General features: G+C 47.5%; 1 protein-coding gene across 1 annotated transcript; it reads left to right on the forward strand.

Annotated features, from left to right (window-relative positions):
* Nucleotides 1–278: 278 nt before the first annotated feature.
* On the forward strand, nt 279–9,229 carry FZD4 (frizzled class receptor 4). The gene is made up of 2 exons (XM_058545450.1): nt 279–728; nt 2,820–9,229. The coding sequence occupies exons 1-2, from the start codon at nt 444–446 to the stop codon at nt 4,146–4,148; spliced, it is 1,614 nt and encodes a 537-aa protein (XP_058401433.1). The 5' UTR covers nt 279–443; the 3' UTR covers nt 4,149–9,229.
* Nucleotides 9,230–10,683: the final 1,454 nt, after the last annotated feature.

The raw sequence follows: 10,683 nt of genomic DNA on the forward strand, positions 1-10,683 counted from the left end.
CCTTCCAGCGGCGGAGCGGCCCCGCCCCTCGCTGCCCACGGTGCCCGGCCATTGGAGGGGCGCGCTGTCCGTCCCGCCCCGCCGCCGCCCAGCGAACCTCCAGCGCCGCGGAGGGCTCGGGCGGTGAGAGCGGTGCGGCGCTGGGTGCTGGCGGGTTCCGCCGAGACGCCGAGCGGACGCAGCTGGCGCTGGGTTGGGGCTCGCCGCTTGCAGCCATGACCCTCGTAGTCTGTCCGTCGGCCCCGGCCCGGGGCGTCTAATATCCCACACAGACGCGCGCAGCTGCCGGAGAGCCGGCCGCTGCCCCCTCGTCGCCCTTGGTGCCTTATCACACTCCCCTTCTCGGAGCTGGGAGCAGCGCGGGCAGCCGACGCCCCCGTGCAAACTGGGGGTGTCTGCTGGAGCAGCCCCCGCCGCCGCCGCTGCTGCCCCCGGCTCTGGCCATGGCCTGGCGGGGCGCGGGGTCGAGCGTCCCGGGGGCGCCCGGGGGCGTCGGTCTCAGTCTGCGGCTGCTGCTGCTGTTGCTGCTACTCCTGGGGCCGGCGCGGGGCTTCGGGGACGAGGAGGAGCGGCGGTGCGACCCCATCCGCATCTCCATGTGCCAGAACCTGGGCTACAACGTGACCAAGATGCCCAACCTGGTGGGGCACGAGCTGCAGACGGACGCCGAGCTGCAGCTGACAACGTTCACGCCTCTCATCCAGTACGGCTGCTCCAGCCAGCTGCAGGTGGGCACCCCACCCCCACCCCTGGCGGGACCCCCTGGGCAGGGACGCCCCAGACTAACTCCGTGGAGGCCTTGCCAAGTCGAGCCCTTTGCCCCCTTCCTAGACTAAAGGGTAAAACTATCCTGGAAAAGTGATTTCCATCCCCACCCCCACTTTTCAGTCCTTTCTCAGGGACTGGAAGCCAAAACGTTGTGTAAGTCGTCTGGCCTGCGAAAGAACCCACTCGTACACCCGCCCTTCCGTTTTCTCCCCTGCCCACCCGTGTCTGGCCAAGCCCCTAACCCCAGTGGACCTGAGGGTTATCTTTGCCAAGGATTCTGGCCGCCGCCGCTCGGTGGGCGAGTTCCCGGCAGGGCAGCCAGCTGCAGCTAAGACTTGGAAGGAGAGATAAGGAGACGAGAACTCCTCCTCCCTCACCGTCCTCCCTTCTCTCCCATATTTTTGGGTGGGTTATTAAATGAAACACCACTGCCCGGTTGTCTGCCGAATGGCCCCTCCTGGCGTCATCCTGCATGATTTTAGAGGTCATGCAGGAAGCAATGGTTGAATTGGCTTGAGTTCGTTCTTATCCTCAGGGTTGAGGGCAGGTTTTGTTACTTGGAGGGGGAGACAACTCAGCTTGGGAAAAAGGTAATGTTTATGGACAAGCTTCAGGAAGGTAGTTTGTGTATTGGGAAGTTTTTTTTTGCAGTCATTAAAAATTTTAAAGATTATGTAATGACATAGAAAATGTTCATCCTACAATAATAAGTGAAGAAACAATTTACATATACAGGGTGATTATAATCTTACAAAAACAACAACCAATTCATTAAAAAAAAAAAAAGAACTGAAAGGAAATTTGAAAAGTTTAACACTGGTTGTGTTTTGGTTAGTGAAGGTAAGAGTGATTTTTAGAAATTTAGAAAAGAGAGGTTGGGAAAAAAATAGAAGATAGTTGTCCAGGCTAAAAGCTTCAGAAATCCGTGGTTCTGGCTGTTAACTTCTGAAAGATAAGAAACAGGCAGGCAGCTTACTTACTAGGTGCATGTTTTTACACACGTCATTTTAAAAGTTGGATTGTGGTTTCAGAAAGATGGTTGGGATTAGACCTGTTGCTGGTGAACTCTCCCTTTGGAAGTTTCAGAACTTTAGAACTAGGTTATAAAAGCTTAAGAAATGATCCTCTAGCCCTCAGTTTGGAAACAGCACATATCCTGACATCAGTTGCAATTTCGTTGGAGAAACAGCCTTTGCAGGGATATATATTTTTAATTACATGTATCCTGGGGAAGCAGCCAAGCTGTTTTGAAGGACAGGACTGGATCCCTTTACATACTGGAAAATAGTTACTTGTAACTCTAGACTTCATAGACAACATCTGTAAGGAGCCAAGCAGACTGTTTATCAATGCTGGAGGAATTGAGGACAGCAACTGGACTCTCCCCTGCTGGTAGTGCAGTTTCAGGGACTTAACATTTATATTTTCCTGTTGTGCTTCATTGAGAAAACCTGGCCAAACAAGCCCTTGGTGACTGGAGACCTCAACCTGCCTCCCATCCTTGGGTCTAACAGTGTCTCAATTAGGACGTTTTCTGTTTCGTTATGGGACTGATTAAAAAATAATTTTAGGAGATAAAGTAGAGAATATTAACAGGAGAAAAGGTAGATCTACATTTTTTTTCTTATGGTGATAAAGAAATGGGGATAAAAAGAAATCACCTCATCACCGAAATGACTGAGTCACTTAATTAGTCTGTTCAGTTCTTCCAAATAGTAGCTGAAAGGGGAGGGTGACTCAAAGTGCGTTTTTTAGGTTTATTTCCTTAAGTGTTGTGCAGAAAGGTATTATGTAATTCTTCAGGTCCTTTTTATGCATGTATTTATTTATGTTCTCCTGGAAAGGATTACTAGAACCAAAAGAAGAAAAGTGTGTAAGTGATGGATTATTAGGCACCCTTGTTGGAGGTCACAGTAAACAGTCAGACTCTCTATAGGCTGGTTTAAAAGTAGATACGTACTTTGCCTGGAAGCGTTCAGCTCAGCTTTGTGCAAGTGTTTGGTCAGACTTCCAAGTCATTGTTTTCTTTGTTCATTTCATGACTTTTCCAGTTCTTCCTTTGTTCGGTTTATGTGCCAATGTGCACAGAGAAGATCAACATCCCCATCGGCCCGTGCGGCGGCATGTGTCTTTCAGTCAAGAGACGCTGTGAACCTGTCCTGAAGGAATTTGGATTTGCCTGGCCGGAGAGCCTGAACTGCAGCAAATTCCCGCCACAGAATGACCACAACCACATGTGCATGGAAGGGCCGGGTGACGAGGAGGTGCCGTTACCCCACAAAACCCCCATCCAGCCTGGGGAAGAGTGCCATTCCGTGGGAGCCAATTCCGATCAGTACATCTGGGTGAAAAGGAGCCTGAACTGCGTTCTCAAGTGTGGCTACGATGCTGGCTTGTACAGCCGCTCGGCCAAGGAGTTCACCGATATCTGGATGGCAGTGTGGGCCAGCCTGTGCTTCATCTCCACCGCCTTCACGGTGCTGACTTTCCTCATCGATTCTTCCAGGTTTTCCTACCCTGAGCGCCCCATCATATTTCTCAGTATGTGCTATAATATTTATAGCATTGCTTATATTGTCAGGCTGACTGTAGGCCGGGAAAGGATATCCTGCGATTTTGAAGAGGCAGCAGAACCTGTTCTCATCCAAGAAGGACTTAAGAACACAGGATGTGCAATCATTTTCTTGCTGATGTACTTTTTTGGAATGGCCAGTTCCATCTGGTGGGTTATTCTGACACTCACTTGGTTCTTGGCAGCCGGACTCAAATGGGGTCATGAAGCCATTGAAATGCACAGCTCTTATTTCCACATTGCAGCCTGGGCCATCCCTGCAGTGAAAACCATTGTCATCTTGATTATGAGACTAGTGGATGCTGATGAACTAACTGGCCTGTGCTATGTTGGGAACCAAAACCTTGATGCCCTCACGGGGTTTGTGGTGGCTCCTCTCTTCACTTACTTAGTAATCGGAACTTTGTTCATTGCTGCGGGTTTGGTGGCCTTGTTCAAAATTCGGTCAAATCTTCAAAAGGATGGGACAAAGACGGACAAGTTGGAAAGGCTGATGGTCAAGATTGGGGTCTTCTCAGTCCTGTACACAGTTCCTGCAACCTGTGTGATTGCCTGTTATTTCTACGAAATCTCCAACTGGGCTCTCTTCCGGTATTCTGCAGATGACTCCAATATGGCAGTTGAAATGTTGAAAATTTTTATGTCTTTGCTGGTGGGCATCACTTCGGGCATGTGGATTTGGTCTGCCAAAACTCTTCACACGTGGCAGAAGTGTTCCAACAGATTGGTGAATTCTGGGAAGGTAAAGAGAGAAAAGAGAGGGAATGGTTGGGTGAAGCCTGGGAAAGGCAATGAAACTGTAGTATAAGGCTAGCCAGCCTCCACGCCTTCCAAATTTTGAAGGGGGGGAATGCCAGCATTTCGGTGCAAATGCTACTTAAAGTTTCATGCAATGAATCTCAGTTTGAACAAACTAGCAACACTTAAGTGACCCCCGTAACCCACCACCACTCGCCCCCTCCTCACCAGCATCATAAAACTAATGATTTTGCTGCAGACTTTGGAATGATCCAAAATGGAAAAGCCAGTTAGAGGCTCTCAAAGCTGTGAAAAATCAAAACATTGATCACTTTAGCAGGTCGCAGCTTGGAGTGTGGAGGTCCTGCCTAGATTCCAGGAGGTCCAGGGCGATGCTGCTCTTCCTGCAGGGTGGGATTTGAGCTGTGAGTAGGTAACTTGCAGGGAGAAAGATTAACTTTTTTAACCCTTTAAAATTTTAAATACTAACTGGGTCTTTCAGATAGCAAAGCAATCTATAAACACTGGAAACGCTGGGTTCAGAGAAGTGTTACAAGAGTTTTATAGTTTGGCTGATCTAACATAAACATTTTCGGTGGTGCACTGTCTGCTGTTTAGAACTTCGTGGACTGCTCTCCCAAGAGGTGGTGTCAGAATCTTTCAGTGCCTTTGTCATAAAACAGAATTGTTTGAACAAACAAAAGTACTATACAAACACACATAAGGTATCCAGTGGGTTTTTCTTCTCTCTTTGCCTCTTAAATTTCAACATCTCTGTTCTAGGCTGCTGCTGTTTTCTTCATTTTACATTAATGACTCAAAATAGGTATTCTTATAGGAATTTTTGCACTGCAGCATGCCTCATGAGGGGAAAAGGAAAGGTGATTCACTTTCTGACAATCACTTAATTCAGAGGAAAATGAGATTTACCAAGTCGACTTACCTTACCGACCCCAGAGACCTATTGCATTGAGCAATGGGGACCTAATATATTTTACTTTGTGTGATTGCATCTGTGCAGACGCCAGTCTGGAAGAGCTAAAATGTTAAGTTTCTTGGCAACTTTGCATTCGCACAGATTGTGTAATTCGTGTGTGTCAATTACAATTAAAAGCACATTCTTGGACCATGACATAAGAGTATACTCAACTGACTTTAAAACTATGGTCAACTTGCATTCTCAGAATGATAGTGCCTTTTTTTTTCCTTTAGCATAAGAATGTTATCAGAGTCTGGTCTACTTAGCACAATGGAGACTTTTTCAATTTTGTAGAGGGAACTAAGGACAGCTAATCCAACTACTTGGTGCATAATTGTTTCCTAGTAATTGGCAAAGGCTCCTTATAAGATTTCATTGGAGGCAGTGTGGCCTGGAGTATTTATATGGTGCTTAATGAATCTCCAGAATGCCAGCCAGGAGCTTGATTGGTTAGTAGGGAATAAAGTGTAGACCGTATGAAATGAACTGCAAACTCTAACAGCACAGGTCTTAATTGCCTTTTGCAGAGGTATCCAGAGCTTTTAAAATTTATGCTTTATGTTCCTCACAAGGGGGTACCCCCTAGCAGCCTCTCAAAAGTTGGAGTTCTTTTAAAATTGTACCCTTTTTCTTAACCCGCCTTAGGCCTTCTAATCACCAGATCTCTAGGACAAATTGTTGACCATGTCACAGGTTCCTCTCCCTGCAGCTCATACCTGTCTTTGCTTCGGCAGCTGCTTTGTAATGACTCATTTATTTATTTATTCATGCTCCCCCCCCACTCCCCACTTTTTCAAACAGGTAGGAAAGCTTTTATCACATTTGTTTGTGGAAAAACATTTCCAGGGACTCAAAATTCCAAATAGATGGTCAAATTCTGGAAATAAGCATGTCTATTTTTTGTTTATTTGAGCTTTATGCCCATGGCTTGACATTTCCCTTCCTTCTTTCCTCTGTTTTTGCGTGGTTCTTGAGCTGTCTAAGATGAAGGTGCATGTAAGGTCTGTTGTGTGTCTTGGGGCTTTGGAGACAGACACAAAGTGGGCATGGGTGGCCCCTGCTGTGTGTGCTGAGCCTGAGTACCTTGGCTGGACTCTGGGTCAGCGCTCCAGGAGCATGAGAAACGGTCCCCAGCAGGGCCAGTTGAACTCCATCTGAGACTCCATCGCTATGAAATGTAACATGTGAACTCCTCGTGCCGCTTGCAGACAGTTCCCATAGCTGGCCAGGGCCCTGGAGCATGCACCCAGGGGCAGAGCCTGCCCTTACTCACGCTCCGCTTGAGTGTCTTGGGAGTTGTGCAGAGACTCTGGCCCAGGAAAGGGAGGAAAGACTGTGCAGCGGGGCGCTGGCCTTGCTGTTAGCGCGTAGGGGTTTGTAATGCAGTTTTCTTTGTCATGTTTCAGTGATTGTGTGTCCAAGGCAGCACCTAGCAGAGGGCCAGGCACAGAGTAGGTGCTCAGTATTCGTGAATGATGAAACAACAATAATAACCATAAAAGGACTTGAGTGACCCTGGCCACCTGAGTCTGGAGCCAGCGCCCTGACCACTTTCTGGATTTTAACATGTCTCTTCCCCATCTCTTGCCTTCTCAGGGGAAAGTGTGTTTGATCAGAAGTGGCCGTTGGTGCAGACTGGATTAGTAGCCTTAGCAATGTCACAGGGTTTGAGGCCTTTTCTTTCACATTCCGGACAATGGGGAGTATAATAAATTGTGGTTTCAGGAAAGAAGCCTTATGGCTGAGGAGTCAGTTACCAATTACCTTGAAGCAACTCCATCACCTCTTTAGTTGATATTTGTTTTAAGAAAAAAAAAAAAGTTAATTATCGGCACATTTATTGAATGCCAACTGTTTGTAAAGCCCTGTGTCAGGTATCTTAGGGAATGTCATGGAGGATGGGCTCTGTTCTTCTAACTCACCTAGACTGGGCATGCTCCTGGGTCGGCTGAACTTTGCTTTTGATTTTGGGAAGCAGCAGGGGCCTCTGTTTCACTGTCTCCACCCCATAAACCTCTTCCTGGGTCTTGCTACCTTTAACACATCTTTCATCCCTTCCCAGGATTCCCTGCAAATCAATTACAGGGGATTTGACAGAAAGCATCAGCTCTGTTTCTTGACATTCTCCTTGGAAATCCCCTAGGAAGACTATGAAAATTGGCTGTAAGGGTGTGAGCTCCTACATCTAATATGGCTTTGGGGGCAGGCATTTCGGGGCTTGGGGTGTTCCATGTGACTTGTACAGATGAATTCGCAGACAGCATCTTGCTAGGGAAAAGGTTAGGGTTGTTTTTCTTTCTGTGAAATCTAGAATAAGTAGGTATGACGTAGCTTCCTACGAAATCCCTTGGCCTCCAGAGAGTTTATTCAACAGGGCCCATGAATACCTCTGTCCAGTCTCCTCTCTGGCACACTCCTTTCTGCTCCTTCATAAAAGCTACAGCTCAAGGTGGAGGAACATGGGGCAGGGTGGAAGTGGCCTGAACCGTCTGGTTAGGCTATTTGGTTGATTCATATCCTTTTTCCTCTATGGAGACCCGTTTCCTGATCTCTGAGACGGCTTCTGAGCTGGCAGCTTGCTCAGGGACCTGAAACCGGAGAAGGGGTGACACTTTTTATTTTCCTGAAATGCTGTCTGACTTTCCCTTCCCCGGTCACTCCGTCACCTGCACCCCCAAACCCGGAATCTGGGAAACTTCCGTATCTAAGTTCTGAATTGTGACTTTACCAGCATCCCCAGCTCTGTCCTCGCTGGTCCCCCTCACCTTTCTGGTCACTGAATTCAGTGCTTACTGTGTTGAGAACCAAGCTGGGACCTGAGGAGGCAAAGAGGAACTCGACAGTCTCAGCCCTGGAGGGCAGACTCAATTTAAGGGGATTTCACCAGGGTGGTGCAGTCTTTGGCGTCTGGTGAGGTGGCTACAGCAGCAGTTAGGGAAGAGAGCCCCAGAGCACAGGAAGGAGCCCCCAGAATTGATCTACATCCTGAATTTCATTCTGTGATGGAGGAGATTGGAGAGAGTTGCTATTCTAGCCAATTATGTCGAGTCACTGGACTCTGACAGCTCTTTTTGTTCCTTTATTGTATTTCGGTTCAGAGTCTCCGTCTGGGTTTGTATTATGTCTGGCAGAGGACCCAGGTTATCATTTTTCCTCTGGGCCTAGGTCATAGATCTTGGAAACTCCTACAAGAGCATTTTGCTCCTACCCAGGATCAGATACCAGAGCCTTAAATAATGGATTTTGTTTCACTGTGGGCTGGTCAGGGCTCTGCTGCTGCCTCTCACCATGCACGTGTGCAGTGATGGCCCGCTGGACGTCACCAGGAGGGAAGTAGCCCCGGATCCCCCAGCAGGCCTCTTCCTCTTGGTAAGCCCCATTGCCCGATAGTAGCCTGTTTCTGTTTCTGATTCACCTTATTTCCCTTCTTCTTTGTACCCGCAAATTCCCAGTATTCACCCAGGCAATTTGTAGAGGACCTGTTTGGGGTCCTGTATGAGTCGTGTCCTCCAAGCTTTTGTAGCTTCCTGATCTGCTATAATATTCCATACATGACCACTGTCATCCCAGAAGGCCTCTGAGAAGAGGCAGGAGCAGCTCACTCCTGAAGACTGGGTCCATCTTCTCTCCCATCCTGCTGGTGGCCTCAGGCCCCAGTTTGGCCGTGGGCTCTGGGAGGGGATGCTGCTTTCTAGGACTCTCCCACCATGGCATCTAGGTGGTTCTGAATTTTTTCCTACCTCACAGGGATGTTATGAGACTTTAGAAGGTCTGAGGATGAAGGCCCTTGAGCTCTTTGTAGGAAAGGTGGAATATATATCGGGTGTGATCTGTGAAAAGCTGAGATGTGACTCAGCCTGCTCATGCAGCACTCAGGCTAGTGCTCTGCGGCCTTTCTTTGAATCCCCCTGCTACCCTGCCACCCCAGCCACCTTGAGACCGACCTGGGGGACTTTCAGATGTTTGACATAGAGGTACCAGGTAAACCCCTGCTACACACACCCGGAGTAAGTTGCTGAACATCGAAGGAAACGGACCCTGCTTTTAAGGATGTACAAACGTTATGTCTGCATCCATGTCTGTACTGTAAATTTCTAATTTATCACTGTACAAAAAAATAAACTTTGCTATTTAATTTTTGTATTAAAGGAAAATAAAGTTTTGTTTATTAACTGGTGTGTGATCTGGCATATCCCTGAAGGTGTGTGTTAGCCCCTGGGAAGTGAGAAATGCAGAACGCGGTTTGCAGGGCAGCTCGAGAGACTCTTTCTGAGAGCCTCTTTGTTTCTTTTTTGCTGGTGCTGTTTTTCCCCTCTGGGATTTCTCCTGGGTCAGCAAACCCCCGAGGTCCAAGGTCAACAGAATTTATCACCACTGTGGTCATCAGTAACACTCAAGTGGTCACACGATGCTTTGGATGTCATTATAGTTCTCAAGCTGTCAGCCCATGACGCCTCTTTTTGGTATTTCCAGTATGTGTGGCCATTTTCATACACCTTCCAAGTCCCTTGGACTTAATCTGGTGTCCTGAAAAGTGTTTTGCTATCACTGCTAGAGCTTCAGGCCTCTTACATAGGGGAGAGAGAGATTTTTTTTTTTTTACTTCAGATTTTCATATTTTTTTTGTTGGCTACGCAGTGCTTCTGTTTGTGTAATACACATGGGAGTATGTCACATCAGTCTGCCAGGAAAACGGCTTCTTTAGCTAATTTTATAAGTTGGGTGGTCTGTGTCCCCATATCTAGAAAAGTTGTCAGACAAAGCAAATTCAAAGCCATTATCAGGACATTGTCATGGGAGCAAATAATATTATGGACCACACAGACACAGAGGAGAGGGGAGCCACTGCCACTGGGGGTGTCTGCTGATGTCCCAGAGGAGAACGTCAGCTCCCTGGGTTTGCCTAACATTGCTTTCCACCCGTGTGTTTCACCTGAATACCCCCATCTAGGTGTGAGTACAGAGCCCCGGGAACAAGGATCTGCAGTCCTAGTCTCCTTTACTGAAGATGGCTGTTGTACTTATATCTCAAACCATAAATGAAAGGAGTCGTGTAATTTAAATTCTCTTCCCTGTGAGACAGGCTGTGTTTCTCATTTCATTACCTGCTCATTAAGTAGTTATGAAGTTAAGGAAAAGTCAATGCACTCTGGAATGAATTCATAATAATCCCTTGCACTTGTAGAAACATTTTCAGTATAGATCATACTTTTATTTACATGATTTCGTTTTATTCTCATGGCGTCTCTGAAGTTAGTAGGGCAAGCCTTGCTTTGCTTTAGAGAGAACTGAAACTTAGAGAGGGCGAGGGACCTGCCCAGGGTAACCCAATGGGGAGGTGGCAGGTTGGACAGCCAGGTCTCCTCATGCCTAGCCCAGGGGTTTGTTTTTGTTTTACACTCAGTCGTGGGCGTCTTGTGTCCGCTCAAAGGATGTGTTGAAGTCCTAACGCCCCATACTTGTGAGTGTGAACTTCTTTGGCAGTAAGGTCTTTGCAGACATACTCAAGTTAGGGTGAGCTCATACTCGATTAGAGCGGGCCCTAGTCCAATGACTGGTGTCCTTATAATAAGAGGGAAATTTGGACACAGACACAGAGAGGAGGACCCATGTGAAGGCAGAGGCA

Source organism: Diceros bicornis, chromosome 7 (genome assembly GCF_020826845.1).
Source record: "Diceros bicornis minor isolate mBicDic1 chromosome 7, mDicBic1.mat.cur, whole genome shotgun sequence".
Taxonomy (NCBI): Eukaryota; Metazoa; Chordata; class Mammalia; order Perissodactyla; family Rhinocerotidae; genus Diceros; species Diceros bicornis.

What these genes read in the sequence shown, in the direction of transcription:
- FZD4 (XM_058545450.1), top strand. Translation starts at nt 444, where the DNA reads ATGGCCTGGCGGGGCGCGGGGTCGAGCGTCCCGGGGGCGCCCGGGGGC. An exon ending in GCTGCTCCAGCCAGCTGCAG is followed by an intron (nt 729 to 2,819) that starts GTGGGCACCCCA and finishes TGACTTTTCCAG; the next exon opens with TTCTTCCTTTGTTCGGTTTA.